Consider the following 21,682-nt stretch of genomic DNA (forward strand, 5'->3'; position numbering starts at 1 on the left):
ACCACTTACAGTGCTTAGACACAGTTTCAGCCTCTGAGCTTGCAGTTGTTTGCTAAAGCTGAGAAATGGAAGGAGGAGGAGCTCTGTGTGTGAGGATGCCCAGAACATGCTCTGTGTAAAGGACATGCCTGGCAGATGACACAGTGCTGTGAGGACCAGGGGTACTGGATGTGTTTGCACTTCAGAAACCCCAGCTCTTCAGTGATACCCCTCTGGCATACTCACTGACCCTGAATCATACATGCACTAGCTTGCTTTTTTTTAATGCAGACTTTAATCTTCTTGCACAGTGGATTTTATTTGACCTGGGACAGGGGAAACCTTCCCAGCTGGCGTCTTGCCTGGGTGTGTGAGTTAAAACTTAATTTGAGATCCAGTTTGCTGAGGTGAGATAGCTGACTTACTCAGGTGAGGATTTGATGATAAGTGTTTTAGGTACCATGTCACAAGATAATTCTGCGTTTTCATGTGCTTCCCTTTGCATTGTGCTACACAGTGTTTGTGTGTGGTGTGCTGGACCTCCTTTATAGGGTTTGAAAAACAAAATAACTTTTGCAATTTCTTTGAGTTATGCAGGATTGGTTTCCTCATTTGACTCATTGTACAGACCCACAAACAATTGTGCTGGCACAACTAAGGGAATAGCGTGCTGCATTGCCTGGGCAGGAATGAGTTACAGAGCCCAGGAGAAGAAGAAAGCCTGGAAATATGTTGTCTGTGGCAATATCTTCAGCTAAACATATCACCAAACAATAGTCTCCCAAGAGACAGAAGCTCTCCTGAAGCTGGCGTGGTTATTTTAGGATTCTTTTTCAACATGAAGAGTGAGGAATGTGCCCCCAGACACATACAAATGTCTGAAGAGCTGGTAGCACTGAATAAGGCACACAGGGTTTTGCACTGGGTGCTTTTAGCACAGGTGCCAATTGCTAAGGTTACTCGTGTAAAGCAATGATCTCAACCTGTCAAATTCTAAAACTGTGCCAAAGCAGTTGGTATCCTCTGAGTTACATGTATATGGGACTCTTCCAGCAGACAGCTATGGTGTTGTCAGCTCTTGGAGGGTTTTTTTAATAAAGGGCATGCCTAGACATAAGTAAACCTGGGGCATTCCTCCTGCCAACATCACATCTGTTTCTTGCAAACTTTCACAATCCTGCTTTTTAAAATTCTAATTGAAATAACTATGTGCTTTATAGCTGCATCAGCAACCTTTCCTGAAAGAGTGCCCGTGTGTAAAATTGTCAGATTGAGGAAACTAGTTGCTTTTTCTTGATGACTGGCTTCTATCTATGTTCTCCAAGATTCCCAGAATCTGTCGTTTAGAGTATTTTCATTTCTTTATTGCCCTATTCAAGTACTCTCTACACATGAATTGGCTGACCTTTCTACATTTTGATTTGGTCTTTTTCCCAGTTATATTGGAGGCACCCATCCTGCAAACAGTTACATGGCTGTTTGGATACTTAATGACTGGTACTACTGTAGATTTTCTGCATTCAAAGCTGGATCTATGTCCAAATTTTAAGAAAATCAGGGCTAATGGAGCTGTTTGAAAACCCATGGAAATACATGACTGTCTACAGGCAGCACTGGGCTTTGTTTTGAGGTCTATGTACACAGTCTGTGTAGGAGTCCTGAGGTTTCTGAATGCTGGCAAGAGGCAGCATTTCAGAATATTCTGGTCTTAAGCCTCACTCTGCTCATTACTCATTATCTTTGTGTTTTTAAGTATGCTGCAGCTTACCCCACTAGGGAACTTTTGTCTGCATATTCTAAAATTTGGGGTGTTTTGTTATGTGTTTATTTTGATTTTCTTTGCTTTGGAAGAAAGTTTTGTTTGCCCGTCTCTCTCCCTCCTTTGTCTTTTTAAACGTGCAGTCTGCATGGGACAGTAACTATTTCTTTAATCTTTTGTCTGCATTCAATTAGTTTCCATAATTTTCTCCAAACAATTTTCTAACTTGATTCTAAGGTTTTTTTATTAGACTACCACCATATTTTTCCTCTGCTAACAAAGGGTTTGATTGCTTGCTTTTCAGATGCTGAGTGAGAATCTAAGAGGAGAAATGACTGTTGTACCCACAGGAGCCAAGATCTCTTTGAGAGATAGCAAGTTTATTCAAGTGATTGCCAAATCTCTAAGTATCAGCAGCAAGGAGGTATATACTTAAATATTTAAAATTAATATCATGTAAAGCTGTAAACTGAATTAAATGAGCCTAGATTAAAGACAAACAGCAAAGCTGAAAGAAAATTGGCATATGGAGTTAGGGAGAAAGGACACAATGAAAATTCTATAACTAAAATGTTTTCAATTAAAAACATATTAACTTTTTTCCCCCCCTCTTTGTAGCTCTATCTTGGGATTATTTTTTTGGCTGGCTGGTTGCAATAACAAGCCTCAGACAGATGCTCTAATTCAGGGTATTGATGATATAAAAAAGTGCTTTGTATTTTTCTGGTCAAATGTATTGACAGTTTGGAGCAATCCAAATAATAATGGGTAAAACAGCTTAATTGTACATGCAGTCATAGAAGGCTAATACTAAGGAAGCACTGCACAAGTGTAATTTGTGGTGTTTAGTCCCTCCCAATTAGAAAATATAATATAAATTAGATAATATAGTACTGGTTGTACAAATACTCACTTTTCTCTTGACTTGGGTTCAGGGAAAATGAGATTTTTATTAACTAATGAATACTGAATGCATTCTTTAGTTCCATTAACTAATGAATACTGAATGCATTCTTTAGTTCTTCTTTAGTAAGCATGAGAAATGGGAGAATATTCAGGGAGCCTAGGAAGGTTGTCGGTGTAGGTTTGAAAGTACAGGTTACACAAATACCCGAGGAATAACATTAATAAAATTGATCCAGTCTTGAGGATATGGTCTTTTCCAACTCCCACCAGCACTGTTTCTCTTACTGTACTGATGTGTAGCTATGGCAGTACAGAGATGACAATTAGTGTGTGCACCTTAAATGGTTTGTAAAGATATCAGGTACTTGTACTGTTGCCAGGGAGGAATATAAATCTTATGGATGTGAGACTGACAAAACGTAACATAAACATGAGACTTCTTTCCTTCCAAGAACTAAATGCTACCATTTCTAAATATCCAAATGACTAATTTGGAAACTTTACATGAAAGCAAGGGCAGTGTTTTTACGACTTGGGTGTCAATCACATTAGAGGCAAGGCTGATATTAAGTGTTTAATTTTATTTGTTTCTCAGGAGTTAGAAGCCGTGCGAGATGCATTAATTCCACCTTTGGCTTGTGCTGCAGCTAAACTGGGTGACATAGATGCACTAAGAGCCATAGCAGAAATGGTAATGTAAAATGAACAGTGTGTATAAAACCTTAAATTTTAAATAGAACTGTAATTAATGATAGGAAGCCATGCTCATGGAAAGTGACAACCTAAGTTTTAGAGTCAAGGTGTTATGATGGTTACAAATGGTTTCTAGACTTCTTGGTCTTTGCCTTTCAGAACTGGTATGTTCTTGTCCCTCTCTGGTTTTCAGCTGTTTACATTTTCTCTTGAACTCTCAAAATACAGGTAGATTAAAATGCAAGTTCTTATCTGCTAACTTTGGAACATTTTAAAATGATTTGTGCTGCTTTCTTTTCGCTTAACTTTCTTTATGCATATTCATAATATCCACTTTTTGGATGTAAATCTGTCAGGAATAAAAAAAAAGAGCTTGAAAATTATATTTAAGCAAAACACAGTGCAGTGCTAATTCAGGATTTCTGGCTCTCCCCAAAGCTCTGAACTTGGGTTATACCCAAAGAAGAAACAGGCGTTTCCCTGTCATCTCTTTTCCCCCCTTCTTTGCCTTGGTTTACCCTACTATTGATTTTGGTAACAGGTGTCAAGAAAGGATAAATATATCTTGAAAGTAAGAATTAACTAAGACAAGAACAATTAGCAGTCTACAGGCACAAAGCTGCTGTATGGTGTGTTGTAATAAAGAACATATCTCAGCAGGAAACGTGCAGGAGGTGGAATAAATATCTTTATTGGCACTAAAACAATGCTGCAAGATAAACTTTGACAGGCTTAACAATTTGGTGGCAGAATTAGAATGTGCTGTATACATCCTACTGTGTGACGTTTGCAACAGCTTAATGTGCAGCCATTATCTTTTTAGCATGTGAAGGATATGTGGTTTTGTAGGGTGGAAACCTGAGCTGTGGAGACTACGACGGCCGAACTCCACTCCACATTGCAGCCTCTGAAGGGCACCTGCCCTTAGTTGAGTATTTGTTGATGTCTGGTGCAACTGTTTATGCCAGAGACAGATATGGATCTACCCCGCTGATGAATGCCATCAAGTTCAGGTAACAATTTATGTACTGCTCTATATAAAGTTTATAAACCTTTTGTCATTTTGGATTTCAACTCCATCCATCCATCCTGTGTTCTGGTCTTGTCTGGTCTCAGCAGTCATGTGTAAATGACAGCAGTTAAAATAACACATATCAGCTTATTTCAAAGGATGTGACTAGCCTAAATGAAAAGATTTTTTAAAATAATGTGGAATGAAAGCAAGCAGCTTGGTATGCATGCAGAATTTTAGCATAAGGTATTATTGCTGTCCTCCTGCCAAGTCTTTGTCCATAATTTCAGGGCTCCACTCTTTATTCTGAAGCTTTCTTATAAAACAGAGCCAAACTGATCACTCCTTTTGATTGTCAGAAGTGAGAGTGCAGGACCATGGGCTGTCTGTGCTCTTTCTGCCCTTCCCTTTCTCATCAAGACCAGACTGTTTCAGTTGGCACAAAATATACTGGTAGGTTGACATGTTTTAATCTTTGCCTTCCACCAGTGCTTTCCCGAGTCTCTTGCTGAATGACTGGTTTTTTGATTTTTCCCTTCCACCCACTCATAATTATATGGGATGGTTGCATGGCTCTGCCTACTTTGTGGATTTCCTCTTCCTGCTGTTATGAATGTCAGCAGTTCTTGAATGGTAGTCACGGACTTGCACTTTATGGGTCTCTTTCATGTTGTATAGTCCTAAGGAATGGCCATATCACAGAATATAAAAGTTATCAGTAATCAGAATTTAATTTTCTAAGATTTCGTTTGTATAGCCTGGGGATTCATAGAGCCATTGGTCTTCCAGCATGTTAGAAGCTGCACACCATAATCTCTCCTTGTCTTTGATCCACTTTCAGCTCCTTATCTCATATTCAGTCTGTATCATAGCAGGAGAAAAGCCATTTTTTCCTGTAAAAGAGCTCCGAGTCATTGAATTTTCATGGTCTTCATGGGTGAATGTCCCTAAATATTCCTACAGCTTTCTAATGTTGACAGGTTCACCTGGTCTGTCAAGATGGAGTTAGCTCCCTGGGAGGTCTGACAGTCCTGGATAACCATGGGCTGCAGGAATAACTTGAAGGATTCTTCTGTTTCAAAGATGTGGAAAACTCACCAGGCTCTCTGACTGTGAGAACTGGAGTCTGGCCTGGCCACGCTGTGCTATTGCCATTCCTCCTGCATGGTCCCCGGCAGCTTTGTGGCTGTTGCTTTACCTCATGAATATATAAGCTCTGCAGTCTTAAAGCAAAAACAAGCCCAACAGCAAATCAAACAAATAACCTTGGAGTTGAAGAGAGGTGGCTCTGGTCCAATGTGAGAAAATGCTAAAGCATTAGATACTATTAGATGTTCCTGCAAATCAGGCACCTACTTTTTTTACCACACCCATCTACCGCCTGAGGAATTTCACATGAGCTTGTTGTTTGGATTCCTTAGAATTGCCACTCCTATATTAGACTCCTACTATGACTCTTAAGCTCTTTAAAACTGCACACCCATTTTGATGCAGGGAATTGTAAAAGGAAACTGCACCATAACCATTTTCAGTTTCTCTTTTTGTTTCTACTGTTGGAATGAGAGGAAGAGTTGACTTAGAACTAATCTCATAAATGTGTATTTATGATCTGCTGTGTACTCACACTGCATTTCACACTGGTAAGCATATAAAGGAGAATGCTAAAGAGCAGACAGCTGTATATGTGTGTAATTAGATACCCACTAAAAAGATTTCTGCTACAGAAGTATTTAAATTCTATTTATTAAACACTTGCAAGCTGAAAGCAAAGATATAATCCTGATAGAAAGTGGCAGAGAGGGAAGGGGTGAGGGGGAAAACTGATGATAATGAGTAGTAAATGCTTTAAACTGTTTAATATTGTAACTTTCTCAATTTTACTGAACATTGCATCAGCTTAATCCCATTTTCTGAGAATTAATATTTGTTTAATTGGCATTTAACTGCAGTACAGTATCCACTAATCTTAAAAATAGCTTTCTTCCAGTCTTTTATGTAACATTGCTCAGTGGCTTGCCTTTTAACCAGCATGCAAACCTGTATAATGGTGACTGATTTCTCTCTTCCATTTATTAATTTATAAAGATGATCAGGAGTTATGTCTCTTCTTAAAAGCTTCTTAACATAGCACTGTCAGCTGATAGACTAGTGACTTGATTTATGTCATTGATGGTCTCTTAAATTTTTTTACTTTAAGTGACTCTTTGTTTTTTCTAAATAAGAAATAAACGACTGCATTTCCGCTTTTTCATTTGTAACTGCAGTTTGCCTGTAGTCTCACTCACTTTATGCATGAAGCTAAACAGACCACTGTTAATTTAGGCCAGTTGCTTAACATATCAAAATATCAAAATAAGTAGCATTCCTTTAATTTCCTACAGCACCCTTGAGGGATAATTCATTTTCAAAACAATAGAATAATATTTTTTTAATAACAGAAACTCTCTAAGCAGGAAAATGTCTTGAATAAAAAATTGTGTATATTTTAAGTAGTAAAAGTGCTTCCATTTACTTGTAGAGCAGTGGTAAAAGGTTGAAAATAGGGAGTTGCTCATACAGTGCTGTGAGAACATCAGATTAGAGGTAGTAAAATTACCTCCCACATAAATATGAATTTAAATACTTGATATTTTGCAAGGTTACATTTACATTACTTCAGGAAATCTAAGGCAGAGAGAAAATCTAACCACCACTGACTCCAAGAAGTGCACTGAAGCCTGTCCTTACAGTGTTTGAGCACAAAATTCCCACTGATACCATGCAGAAAACTGAATAAGTGAAACTAAGCTGATCCTGCCATAACCATTCTGGTTGCTAGGGGAGCAAGCATGAAAAAGAATGAAGCCAGTCAAGTTTGGATATGCATTACACCTGCATTTCTTTAACGAGAGTTGGTGGAAGGTGTGCACCCTAAGGCCCCAATCCTGCAAACTCTTACATGTGTGTTAATTTCACATGTATGATTCATCCCTTTTGAAGTTGATTCACTTTTAATAAGTGTCTGCTAGGTGAGGACCTGGGATGATAGGTACTGTACAGAACCTGGATTCCTGTGAATCCAGAGCCCTCATAAACTGGTAGGAGTACCTGGAACTCAAACTTTCCTCATAGTGCTGAATGTTGAAGACTGCACCAAATAAGATATTCTGATATTAATAGATTAAAATATTAGTATACACGCGAGTTTTAATGTCCAGCGTTATCAACAATGGAACTAGCAGGTATGAGACACTAGAAACACCTTTTGTCTATTTCTTCTTCAGAGAGGGATGAACAACTGATACTACTAAGAAGCTATCTCAAGTAACATATGCAGAATAACAATGTTTCTACAGCCTGTCTCTGACCAAGAGCCGTGGTTTGGTGGCGGAACACAGTAGGAAAAGGGAGGGTTAGGAACAGCTCACAGATGGGGTTAAAATGAGCATGGAGCTGTGCAAGCCAGGGCTGACAAGAGGATATTGCCATCCCTCTGCACCGTGAGCTTTGGCTGTCCAGCAGTTCTTTTGTTTTTCGTTTTGTGCTGTCACTCTAGAAGAGGAATTGCATTTGAGCCATTCCCAAGAAGTTCGTGTCTCATGACATCACCTGAACTTCAGATCAGTTCAACTGTGACCCTTGTGAGGCTTTTGTAAAGCCACAGGAGACAAGCACTTAAAGAAACAATTTCTAAAGACAAATACATCTCATGTGCCCAAGACATAACAGTATCAGAAAATTCACAGCCAGCCTCTTGAGATACAAATAATACCCTTGTGGTAGGTACAAGACAGCAGAAGTGGTGCTCTGGAGAAGGCTTAAGTTTGTTCAGAATGTAGATAGCGTTGGGGTGCAAGTAGGAACAAGCTGCAGTGCCTTGCCTCCCGCATAGTTTTCATGTTGAGTGGTGGGAATGTCAGAGGTGGTCTGTTTGCTTCCTTGGACAGATCTGCACTTCACAGCTACAGTACTAAATCTGACATTTTTTGCATTACTATTTGCCCCTACTCTTCCTCTCCCTTGCCCTGTCTTTAACAAGCAGTAGTGCACAAGCACTTCTTTCCACTTCACCAAGAAATGTGACTTTGAGTGACGCATCAGGACATTGTACTTCTGTTTAGAAATGTTTTATTGTAAGCATTTAATGTAAACACTATCAGTTACAATGCCTACAAATTTAATTTATTTCAAGCCACTTTTTTTTTCCTTGTTTAAATTTGCTGTATTAAATGAGCAGGGTAAATGATCCCAAATCTGTCTGTACCAAATATTTACAGGGTCCCACTCAGAGCAGTAATGGCTGTGTGGTGTCAGTGGGATGTGAAGGGCTTTCTAGAGAGATTCTTCCTACCAGTAAGGAGTAAATAGTTACAAAAGGAAGAGAAAATGTCTTTTTGCTGGTATCTAGAGATACAGACCTCGTAGGTGGAGCACATTGAGGGAAGATACCACACAACATTACAGCATGCTTAGCAGCCTTTTATCTTCTAGTGCTGTCCTATAGCAAAGCTTTTGTTTTAAAAAATGCTCATTTCATGCTGAGATTTCCTCTATAAGGTGGGAGATAAGGAACACTCCAGGGCAGTCCTTGGAGAGTAAACAGACACTCCCCATGTTCTTTTCGGTGCCCAATGAGAGCCTGAGTGAAGAGACATGTTCTACTTTAATCTATTTCAGGAAAAAAATCATTTCAGCTAATTACTGTTTGGATTAAGACTTAAAACTAAGAAATTCATGCATGTAGAATTCATGCTTCACCATGGATTGGAAAGTAGGAGACCATGCCATTATTTGCTGGCTCAAGGAGATGCTTGTGGATGACAAGCCATGTCGTAAGGGACCCACCTGAGAAAATATTTTAGATAAGTGAACAAACTTGAGGCATGTGCTGTCCCAGCAATGCTTTGCTGTGAAGCAAAGGAAGATCTTTTTCTTCAGCTGTCAATTGGAACAAAGTGCAACTTAAAAAAAAAAAATCTCTCTATTAGGGTCAATAACCTGTGTTATGATGATTCCTATAGGACATGTATAGTTCTTTGGTTAGTTTAGACACTAAAGATCTTATATGAAAATAAGTAGCATTCCTTTAATTTCTTACCACACCCTCAAGGGATAATTCATTTTCAAGCTTACATAGGCTTTATGTGGATAACTGTAAAGTAACTTCTGATTGAAGATGGAATTTCCTAAAAACAGGCAGAGAGATTAGATAAGTAGTTTAGTCCAATTCAAAAATGGAAAGGCCAATGGCTACCACCAAGTGATTAAGCAGAAAGTCTATATTTTAATTTTTAATTACTACAGATGATCTTTTAGTTGGAAAATCTTATGTATTTCCTATTAAATGATAAGCCTACCTCCTTGTTTTGAAGTGTTATATTATAGCAACTTAGTTAAAATAGGATCTATGAAACTCTTCCTGATCTATTGGGTCATCATGCTCTTTCTGCAGAAAAAAACCCTGTGTTTTGATTTGTAATCTAGATCAGTTGTTTAACAGAGGAGCATTCTGTCATCTCCTTTTCAAACCTAGTTCTAAACTTCCACTAGGTTAGTTATGAAAAATGTATTTTGCAGATTTTTTACTTCTCATGTTATTTTCTACCAACAGCAGTACCTTTAGAGAGCAACCTTTGCACGGAATTTCTTAGTCTGACTAAGGTGTAGGTCTTGGCTGGTAGTGCCATTTGTCCCTTTATCTCATTTGTCCCTTTATCTCAAAGGAAAGGACAAGGAAGACCTCCTAAAGTCTCCAGGTAGAAATCAATAATAAAGATATTGGGAGGAAGAATTTAGGAAAAGATGTGCTTTTGACAGAGGTTCACAAGAATACTTACCATCATTTTGAAATCCAATTAGCTTCTCCATTAGCATAAAGATTCATTGCTTCTCTGCAAGACACAATGTTTTATTTAAGACTGATCTATATGGGTATTGTAGTCTTTAAAATAAAGGAATGATGCTATGTAATAAATATTCTCCCAGTTTGCATGTATTTCAGTTACTAATATTTCTACTGTTGAATTAAACTAGAATTAAGGTTAAGATCCTAAGAATTCTTGGAAGAGAAGGGTATGCATCCCTTTCCTTTTTAGAGTTGAACTTAACACTTCCTTGAACTTAGTGTGTGAATGAGTTTTTGAGCGGGAGGAAAGCTCTGTTTACTGCATCTGTCACCTTGGAAAAGATTCATTGGTTCTGTGATTGTGGAAAAGAGAATGTGAGAACTTTCACTGACTGTTGGTGTATATGACAGTGTTGGATTCAGGGGGAAAAAAAGCCACTCCAAGTCAAGTCACTTTCTCATTTTTTTCTATTTCTCTCATAAAGGCACATACCAGTCATTAACTTGTTACGAGAAACAGGAGCACACCTTTCAAGCCATGACTTGGAGGATATTGGAACAATACTCTGCAGGTAAATGTGATATATGAGTGCTATGCCCTAAAATGGGTGTGGAGTGGGATGGCTTTTCAGAGGAGACTCGAAAATGGAGCACTTTCAATAAACAGTTGAGTCCCTGGCACATGAGGGGACTCTTTCTGTGATAGATGAATAATAAGGCAACAAGTGAAGTGATGAAATTAAGAATCAACTCTGTTTCAAAGAGCCAATAACTCAGAGAGTTCCAAAGGAGAGAGGACTGTGAGGATAAGTGAGCTGGAAGTCAATAAATACCCCATGTCCCCCCAAAGTCTCTTGTTGAGGAATGGTGAAAAGAAGCTGTTCAAGGTGTGATTTTGTAACATCTGTCTTTAAAAATAAAGCTGCACAAAATGTATCATTTTTATTGCCTTAAAGTCCACTTTTCACTTATATTGGAATGGCTTCTATTCCAATTAGTATGTAGTATTGTTCTTAAAAATAAGTAAATTAAATAGACAAATAGGTTTAACCCCTAAACTTGTGAACTGCTGCTCACCATCAATATATTTAATTTTAAGAGGATATAATTCTGGAATTAAGGAACACTGTCTGGAGTGCTTCCATTGTCATAACATTCTCAGAGGAGACAGGGTAATAAGGCTTTTACCATGGAGTCACTTCCCAGAGCACTGCAAGTGATAGGATAGAACTAAACCCTTGCTTTGTGCAGTTTGCCTCTGCCAAAAGCTTTGGGGAATGACATTCCCCTGCAAATAAACTGGGCCCCTTGCTTAGTCCTGGTGGCATGTGCAGAACCAGTTTGGCTAGCTGACCTGGCAGTAATATGTCCAAAACAAACAAACAAAGCAAAAAAACCCCAAAAACCAACCTTAAAAAAACCCCCAAAACCAAAACAAAACAAAAAAAAAAAAAAAAGAAAAACAAAAAACCAACCAACCAACCAAAAAAACCCCCACCCAGAACCCAAGAAGAGGAAAAGGGTTCTTCACACAAAATTACAAAATGGGGTTCTCATGCAGTTTGTTACAGCTTTTTAGAGATCATTGTGCACCTGGATCTGTGTGGCAGGAGCAAAGCCAGGCAGTGGTCAGTGACTGAAGTGCTGTTCCTTCCCTGCTCGTGTAGAGCTGAAGCTCTTCATTTGCTCTGCTGTTTTAGAGGGCCTGGCATACTCATTTCTAACAAAGTGGACTTTTCCCATAGAGTGTTATTCAGCTACCTATGAGTTACTAAATCTGAGGTGCTGGTGTTTGTCCTCTTGCCAAAATGTCTCTGGTACTTCTACAGTGTCCTCAGATGACCTTACTGATACACTCACTTTTCCAGCATGCTCTGGCTCACTTTGTCTGCTCTCTTGTTTTAAGCCCCCTCTTTGCAGGCACTGCACCTTCATGACAGTCAACATGGCCACGTGGTCAAGCTGCATATAGAACCAGCTGTTTATAACATCTCCCCTCTGTCTAATTTGAACTATTTTCCTACATTTCTTCTATCTTTTGCCTTAAGCTGAAATTTCTACCGGTCTGAATTTGTCACCAAGACAGTATGTCAAGTTTTTGGGGTTTAGAAGGATGAAGCTGTTTGCTTTCTGATAAGCTCTGTGTTTCTGCACTTAGCAAACTTAACTTTTTCCCCCATGCAGTTCTCTCTGAGTTAAACTATAAGCATGTTTTCCCTCTTTGCTACCTACCAATCCTCAAACAGACTGTTACGAAAGACCATGAACAGTGATTTTTGTGTTCTAATAGTCTGCTCAGCCTCCTTCTGTTTCGACTAATGATCTTAAAATAGAATGGAATAGTTCACTTGGAAGATTATGGAGCTAAAATAAAAATAAATGTGTTCATTTGGCATTGGTGATGTTTGAGAGGGAAAGGAGTACCAGCCAGAACTGAGGGTTGGACAAGTATCAGTGGGAACTCTTGTGTAGGAAGTGGAGATGCACATAGTTATTAAATCTTTCATGGTTTCATTTGCTGATGTCTTTTTTAAAGTGAGAGGTGTTAGTCTGGTTTTAGAATCACTTTGTTGATGTTTGGTATCTGGTTCATGGCTTTATTTCGAAATGAGATCTCAGTGTTAGTAATCTGTTAAAAATGTCAGAATATCTTCTCATATTGCAGTAGTATTGTCATCTGTCTGAAAAACCAAACCATGGTGAGATAAATTGGGACACTCAAGACTTATTCTGAAAGCTTCTGGACTTCTGGAATTGGTAAACAGTTGATTTGTGTTTGTTTTGTAAAAGGAAAAAAGCGTGTGTAGAATTGAGGTACTTCAGGTCTGTACTTCACAAAATTAAACAGAGGCATAAAGCCAAATCAGCTTCCTCATATTCTTAAATTTCATAAAATGCTATGATATGGTATGATATATACAAGGATGCAGCCTTTCAAAATCACCACCTTTCAGAATAAGATGCCTCTTCAATTTAACATAAAGAGAGGGGGTAGGGCTGGGGGAGGAAGGGTAAATATGCCTCTGGAGGAATAAGGACCAAGCTTCTACTGCTTGCTGTCTTTCAAAGAAGTCTGTCTGAGCTGAGAGACATGTGGAGACACAAGCTAAGACCAGCACTCCCAAATGTGTTGAGGACAGAGCAATCCATGCCTTGTGCTGGACTGCTGGAATTTTTTTTTTCTTTGGATCTTCATCTTAAAAAATAATAAGAAAAATTTTTTTTCCTCTTTTGTCAGGGTGATGACACACCTGAAAAAAAAAGAAAGTCTGTCCTGATTATTTTATATAGAAGTAGAAAAAGGAGAATTGCTGATAAAGTACAGCTTTGTGTTCCAGGGAAAGATGAAATCCTAATAAGTGAAGAGGCAGGAGGGAACCTCAAGGTGTCATTTCATTGTACTTTTTACTTCCCAAATCTACAACTGCACTGGCTCTTGTGGTAAACCCTCTGAGATCTGACAAGCTTCACTCCTGGTCCCCTGGCAGTAACAGAGCACTCCTTAAATTGCAGCTTGATGCTGGTATAATTGGAGGAATAGAGAGCGCTGTCACAATTCTCAATATCTTAGCTCTGCCATCATCATGGCTACATTAGCCCTGCTGAAACTGTGAACTGGATACATAATAATTTTCTGAATGCAAGAGTACTGATAGGCAGGATGCCTGGGATTATCAATTGTCAAAGGTATCAGTCAGTTTAGTAAACTATGGTAGATAGTTCTTTATCAACAAAGCAGGTTCTAAACATCCTGGTATATTGAAGATATCTTTATTCCATTTCATTATATAATAGTGATGGACTTGCTGCTTAGAGGTTGCACTTGTAGTTAGCATTGCTGGCATAAATACCTTTGAGACAAATACAGAGCCAGGGTTCCTATAGTGTAAATTGAGAAGTCCTCTGTATATATTTTAGTATATGAAGTACACTTACTGTGTGTAAAGGAAATCCAAATGTGTATGGCTTGACTATGGTAATCTGGATTTGGAGAAAATGTTTTGTGGTGCTCCTGATGATAATCAATCTAGTAAATAGTAGGTATCTTCTGTTTAGACTGGTATCTAATTTTTCTCACAACCTACATCATCCTTTGTTCTCTGGTCACAGTCCCCACAGAATAAGGTTCTCAGTTGATCAGTAAATGGCTGCTGCAAAATTGAAGATACTTCTGTGTAGTTGGATTGCTCTGATTTCACAGGAGATCATGGTTTTGACCTCTGCGGTGAGAGTTAAATTGCTCTTTCAGAATAAGTGCTGTTAATAGGCAGTTAATTTTTCAGTAAGTGCAGCCATCCTTGTTTGTTGCTTGCAGAGATGTAGCTGTGGTGCCCTGGCAGGTAATATTTCTGAAAGTCTTTGTCCAAAGCGGTTTCTGCTTTGCACATGGCTGAACGATGCAATTTGGTTGGCAAATACAATGTGCTCTCCTGTCCAGTGTTGGTGATACTCTCATAACTCTCTAGGTAGGCTTCTTGTTTCTTCCTTAGCCTGTGACCTTACAGTGTTAACAGCAACAGACTAGTCTTTGTAAATAAATATAATTCATGTGTTCCAGAAGTGGCTGCTAAGCGATTTCTTCGCTTTACTAATGCTTACACTTTTTCTTGACTAATGCTCGCCTCTTTCCTGTTTCCAGTTTCCTTACTAACCTCCCACTGAGCTGCCTGTTGGACCTCCTTTGCTTTCCTCTGTTTCCTTATTGCTTCTGAGAGGCCTTTTCTTTTGTGATGGCAGTTCTCAGTAATGATTTATTGATCTTTTCCTTCATGATGCCAGACTGCAGCACTGTTAAACCTCTTAGTACCCCACTACCACTTCCCTGTCCCCCAAAGGCCTCAGCCATAGGTCACCTAGGGATTGCATGGAGGAACACAGAGACTGTTTACTTTCCCTTTTCGTGCCCAACCTCTGGGACTGCTGCAATTAGAGGCATCCACTCCCCTGAAAACATATTTTCAGGTACTTAAGTGATTTAATTAACAACAGAAGTAGTTTCAACCCAGTAGAGAAGTGAATGTTGCAGCTCTGCTTTCATGGTTTCTTCCATGACTGTCCCTTGCATCTTGAGCCTTCTCCACTCTTCACCATGTCTGCCTGGCTTGGTCATCACTCCCAAGAGCTCATCACCATCTCCATCCCTGTTACCAGCACAGTGCTTGTCACCCACAACAAGCTCTGGTTAAGGCAGCAAACTCTGAACTTAATAATGCCGGGGAGGTTTCCCCTCTCCCAATGAGATTCAACCTCACTTGATGATTACCAGCAGGGTTCTGCTGAAACAATCTGCAAGCTCATGGCAAACTCAGGTCTGAAGCTTTACAGATGCTGGTATCCTGAAAAGACTGAAGGTCATCCTCCTAACCTTCCCATCAGTTCAGCCTGTCTTCAGGCTTGGTACAGACTGGCATGACTTTGCATATGTACAGACTATTAGCCCTTTTACCAAAATGAGAGTTAAAAATAAAGTTGAAGTATTGTGGATAGGAATGCACAGCAGCAGATGTGCAACGAAATAACCCAGTATGCATTCCTCTGAAAACTTTAACTTATTCGTGTATGATTCATTCTGATCCTTTCTATTGCTTGTTATATGTGGCAGGCAGAGGTAATTTTTGAAAAGCTTTTTTCTTTTTTTTGTTTGCTGCCCATTTAAATCCTACAAATTGTTTTGTGAAACTCAAAATATACCTGTGTTACTGTCCAAATAATATCACATAAATGTACTTAATGTCATAACTACTGAGAGCAAACTTGTGAAGGGGGTTTCTTAGGAGTTTTAAGTAAATCCTGTGGATTGCTGGCACATGTGCTTGTGCTCTCACTCAGCTGCACCTTGATTTAGCCATTTCCCTCCCCCCAACTCATTCCATGAGATAAATATTATGTTGTGAAATATGAAACTGCGTGACTTTTTTTTCCCCTTTGGTCATAGTCACACCCACTATGTGAAACTAGCCTGTTGTAAGTACTTATAGCACAGCCCTAATAATTTAAGGAACTGATTCATCAAGCTGTGTTGCTTGCTCAGCTATTCAAAGCTGTTGTAATAGTGTTCCTTACCTCTCTACCCTGGCATCCATGTTGAGCCTGGTTTAGCCTTCACCTGCTGTGCTCATTGAGAGGACCCAGGAGCTCACTGAAATTAGCAGAAAGATTTACAACCAATATTAATTATTCTTTTTCCAGCCTTACAGCTAAAGGCGATGTGGATGGGCTGTATGCCTGGTACCTGGCTGGTGCAGACCTGGACCAAACTGGTTATGATGGCAGGAATCCTCTCCAAGTAGTAAGTGTCCATACAGCTGTGCTCCCTTGAAGTGCTAGCTGAGTAATAACACGTGCTCTTGGATAATACTAATCTGGGAAAAATATACGCTGGGCTATAAACTGGATTAGAATTTGTTACAAAGTCAAATCTGGTGCTGTTGTGAAGTAATAAATAGTTGGAACAAGAATTTTCTCAACTATGTCAGAGGAATTAAAATTTAAATTGGATTTTAATTATTTTGTGGTAACATAGTCTTAATTCTCACAAGTGAGTATTTGCATGTCCTGGTGCACAGGATGACAGGATTTAATCATGTTTCTACTTACAGGCAGAGGCTACAGGACAGAAGGAGGTTCTTGACTTCCTTAGACAAAGGCAATAGGAAAGGTAAGATTTTGTTCTCAAGTGCTGGAGTTCTGAAATGTATCATCAGCACAAGTATGAAGAGGGATCTTGTATTTAAGCCCTAGTACACCATGGGACATCTGGGTTCATCTGCTGCCCCTGTCTTGGTTTCTGATTTGACTCTGAATACTTAAATCCTTCCTTGTAGAGTGGGGCTAATGTTTATTGTTGTTTCTGCTTAAACCTGGAAATGCTTCTTTGTGCATTCCACAGTGTAGTTCTGAACTTGGTTGGGAATGTAAAAGCTACTAAAATAAAACCACTGAGGGCAACAATGTGATGTTCCATCAGCCTGTTGCAATAAAAGGCTCCTCTGTCTTGCCTGCATTGGAGAGGAAATGCCTTTTATCAGGCATGTTGGCCAGGCCCAGCTCTCAGGGTGCCCTGCCCCAGCACAGGAGCGTTCCCTTCCCCATTACAGCTGCACGGCCACCACTGCCATTCAGGAGCAGCCACTGTGCCCCCTGCAGCATTTTCAACTGCCCTCTCCTTCTGGCTTTCAGTGGAGCACCCTAAACCAGACAATCTCCTAGTGTAACATTGTCAACCACATGGGAAACGTGTGCCAGATTTGTCAGACACCAGAGCTAGTTGTACTCCACTCATGGGCTGCAGAAAGCTCTGTCACAGAGAGCTGTGCCCAGGGGCTGCTCCTGCTCTGCCACAGGACAGGGCAGTGCCATGGCCTCCCTCTTCCTCAGGCTGCAGAGACAGATGCCCAGTTGTGCCCGACATGAATCCCTTTTGTGCTGCCATCATCCAGTGTTTCCCTGGCCCTGTGTGTGTGCCTCGTATTCAGAGCATCAGATCTGAAGTGTCTCTATACAGGGAACTTGTTGGGGCGTTTGACCTACTCCAGTGCTGTGCTGTAACTGGAAGCATTTAAAACACTCACCTTTCATTTCTCAGAGCTCCTTTCTGATGCAATGTATTTTTTATTTAGATTTCTCCCATATATTGGCAAGTCTACTCCCAATTTAAATATTGGGAGGAGATTATCTCCTTTATTTATTAAAATTAGCACAAAATATAATTAAAGGTTTTGCTGCATCGATGGTTATCTGGCCACTTCTATGTCCCATTTGAGAGATATTAGTGGGGACTGCAACTGGAATTTTTGATTTTCTCCATACTTCACTTTACTTCATTATATTAATGAAGGATACAATCAGGCAGATTTCTTTGCTTTCCTTTAAAGTTTTGAGGTTTTCTTTGGTTTTACCCAATATAGAAGGATTAGATACAATCACAATCTTGAGCATTTAAATGAAAGTTTTCCAGTAGTCAGGATGGCAATGCTAAAATACCTCTAGAATATGAGTTAGGCTGCAAAGGGATTTCCATTTTCATTGAAATAGGTCTGCAAAAATCCCTTCTCTTTTGTAAGTGAGGAGTGAATGTGTTAATCCTCAACTCCTCCATGGATCACCTCATAATTCCTTTGGACTGAGCCACCAGTAGTGTAGGCAATCTGAAGGAAGTCTTCAGCACTGCATGAGAACTGGCTTGGCAGGCTACAGGACAATCTGTTCTCGGGCAGGCTTTGGATATTGCCCATTCTAAACATCCATCCTCTCTTTCTCCAGGGGCTGTAGAAGATGGTCACTCCTCATCAGAAATACCAGCTTGAAGCATTAATGGTGCTAAGCTGTTATGGGAGGAAAAGAACAATGGTAGCGCTGCCTGGGACATACAGGAAAGCTACAGCTTAGAAAGATTCTTTATTTAGGATCATACTGATTGTCTAAAAATCATTTGCTGCCTTTATTTTTTAATCACATTTCTGGAAAGAAAATCTTTTAAGCAAGTGAGGCCGGAATGCAAGGCTGTTCCTGTTACAAGTTCTGATTTTAAAGAGGTTTTTTGAATGTTCTTACGTTAAACCACTGAGGACAGTATTGCAAGCATAGCAAATGGAAATGCTGTGGTGAATTCATACCAAGGAAAAACAGTGGATTGTGCATTTCTGGGATTCAACTAATAAAATCTCTGAGGAACAATGTTGATTTCGCTTTGTCTGTTTTTTTGCAATGACTTTTATCACTCCAGCTGCAATTACAGCAATTGCGAGTGTCAGTGCAAACAATTGAATCAGTCATGGGCATCTGCCTGCAGTTGTGTACTAATCTTCACCAATGTGTCACTATAAACCCTCACTTGAAATGAGTAGGAGGCAGATGCCATAAAGCATGTTTGTGGGACTGCCTGAGTGAATTGATTGTTTTGTTTCTAATAGCATCTTTCCCACATCCTGACCGGAATATAATCAAGATTGCTACATGCTGGACACATAATTCTTTGGACTGTAAATGGGATCTCAGTATTAACAGACCCCAAGTTTAAAGTCCCAACACTTTCAGACTAAATAAAGAAGACGATATGTACAGCTGTGTCGGCCCTAGCATATGTAAACATAGAGAATACTTCAGGCAAATGCATATATTGGAGATGGCAGCTTTTAATTTCACCTACAGCTTCTGCAGTAATCTGTGTGGATTTTCTATCTGCTACATCTGAAGGGAATCTTTGAAGTGCAGATAGTTTTTTCTTTTTCCTCTTTATACTACTCAACCTTCCCGCAGCTATTCTTATCATGGAGAAAAGCTGCAAGGACTACTTGCTGAGCCTGCTAGTATTAAAAATTTCCCAAGGTATACTGCATGTCAGATCACACCAAAGCAAGGGAACTGTGCATGCAGTCCGAGAAAATGCTGTATATACTCAAATTAAAAAAAAAACCCCAAACATAAAAATACTTGATTAATGTGAAGAGTAGTGCACATCTTTGCTATGGTCGCAAAAACTAAGCTGTCTCATTAAATAATTGGTATTACATAGCAATGAACATGCTTTAGATTGAATAAAATGAATACAGAATTAAATAAATGAGATCTAACATCAAAAATCACCATCAAATTTTTCATATTTTGGTGTCTTATCTGTAAATACATAAAGTTGATGATGTATGGAGCAAAGTAATGTTTGTGAAAATTTTTATGATCAGAAGTAAAATCATGCACAGACTCTTCTTCCTGTGGTGTTCAGAACTATTATCTTGCCTCATCAATAGTCTAAGTGTTGATGCACTGAACCAGGCAATCCCTTGATAAACTTCTCCACAAGTGACTTTTTTGGCATTAGAATATTTTCTATTTTTTAATTATTCTCAGATGCCATCATTTGTTCACAACAGCATCCATTCTTTACCTCTGTACCAAAATGACTGACTGCAGGATAGACAGAAGCATCAGTATTTTCTTCATACTTTTCAATAAAGGCCCATCTGATCTACAGAAAACTTTCTAAACAGTAACATATTTCTAAAATATCCATCTATAGTACAAAAAAACTTTTTCTTTTGAAAAATTCTGGTGTGAACTACTGAAATAATAGGTCTCAACAGTAAAACTGAAGGACAGGGAAGAAAACAGCCAACCAATTTGGTCCTGCATATAAGCCAGGTAAAGACATTAAGTACAACATTTTGAGATGTGATCCAGTAAGAAGACTTTTAGTTAGAAGCTCATAAAGCAAAAATGAAATTGTTTGGTTCATGTTTTAATTAAGAATAAAGCAGTATTAGCTACTTTCTTACAAATCTTTCCAGAAATATATATCCTGTTAATATGTCATCTTGCCTAAGAGCGTTCTGCAACTTTGTAGAAAATTTGTGATTTGTATTATAAATAAACCAGTGTGTTTTAATGGCAGACATATGAAGCAAATTTAATGTTTATCTGAGAAAGAACTGGATCTCTTTTATATATTTCAGAATTTCATTCAGGAACTGTTAACAATCTACAAGTGTTAAGAGAAACTCAACATAACTTAAATGTATAGGGTGCTGAAGCAAGAATCACCCAACCCAGGCCAGGAACTTCAGCTCTTCACTCAATGTTGGAGATTAACTTCAGTAACACTTTGGAGATCCTGTGTTGTCTTGTTCGTCTACTACACCCTTTGCTTCGTGCTGGTGATTTAATAATCATAATTATACTCTCTGTGATAACTCCCAGTCTTATGTTGGATCTATTTGTGTGTAGTAACCATTAAGTTTTGCATAGTTATTGCTCAAAAGTAAAATCTAAATATTAGTAAGGAATAAAATTGTTCCTATTTGTTTCTACCTATATGTTTCAGTTACAGCAGTGTCTTTCAATAGTTAAAGTATGGTAGACATCCCAGAGGCAGCTTAGTTTTTTTAAACATCCTAACTTTTCTCCTTCAGACCATTCCTGAAAAGATCCAATACACTTTTCTTTTTATCCAGCAATCTTCTGCTCAGTAAAGAGTTGCAGATTAAGCAGCCATACAGGGCTATGGATATTGCAAACACACTCATTCCATTGCCAGAACTAACTGTGGGTCCATTTCATAACTCCTCAAACAGCTTTAGCTCCAGACACCCATGATGTGCACACTCCCTTCCATAGCTACATACAGCTGCAGTTTGAGAGATCCAGCACTGTGAAGATCATCTGCAGATCTGTGCTTGGTATTTTACACACAGTACACATTGAAATGGCATGGTGGAAGCTAGATAAATTTACTTTTGGGTTTTGGGTTGGGTTTCGTTTTGGTGGATTTTTTTTTTTTTTGTGCAGAAAAGGTTGTGATATTATTTACTATCAGTTTTTAATTGGAATATAACATGGCATTTTAGTTTCTGCTAGTAAATGGCAGTGGCTCTCATTCTTTTCCAGCCTCAGTGTAATAACGCAAGTGGTCAGGCTGAGTTTTCCTTGCCCTGCAGAATCACCACTGGGTCAAATGCCACATTAGGAAACTGCACAGGCTCCCAACCTGTACCTGCGTGAGTGTCAGAAAGGCTCC

At 39.1% G+C, this 21,682-nt stretch overlaps 1 protein-coding gene across 1 annotated transcript in view; it reads left to right on the forward strand.

Annotated features, from left to right (window-relative positions):
* Positions 1 to 18,849, forward strand: part of ASPG (asparaginase) — a 44,271-nt gene extending 25,422 nt beyond the window's left edge. Inside the window, exons 10-16 of the mRNA XM_014871877.2 lie at positions 2,043 to 2,162; positions 3,240 to 3,335; positions 4,187 to 4,350; positions 10,659 to 10,745; positions 16,363 to 16,462; positions 16,773 to 16,831; positions 18,436 to 18,849. Coding sequence (XP_014727363.2) covers positions 2,043 to 2,162; positions 3,240 to 3,335; positions 4,187 to 4,350; positions 10,659 to 10,745; positions 16,363 to 16,462; positions 16,773 to 16,826 — 621 coding nt within the window. The 3' untranslated portion in view covers positions 16,827 to 16,831; positions 18,436 to 18,849. The remainder of the gene's footprint in view (positions 1 to 2,042; positions 2,163 to 3,239; positions 3,336 to 4,186; positions 4,351 to 10,658; positions 10,746 to 16,362; positions 16,463 to 16,772; positions 16,832 to 18,435) is intronic.
* Positions 18,850 to 21,682: the final 2,833 nt, after the last annotated feature.

Source organism: Sturnus vulgaris, chromosome 6 (genome assembly GCF_052056855.1).
Source record: "Sturnus vulgaris isolate bStuVul1 chromosome 6, bStuVul1.hap1, whole genome shotgun sequence".
NCBI lineage: Eukaryota > Metazoa > Chordata > Aves > Passeriformes > Sturnidae > Sturnus > Sturnus vulgaris.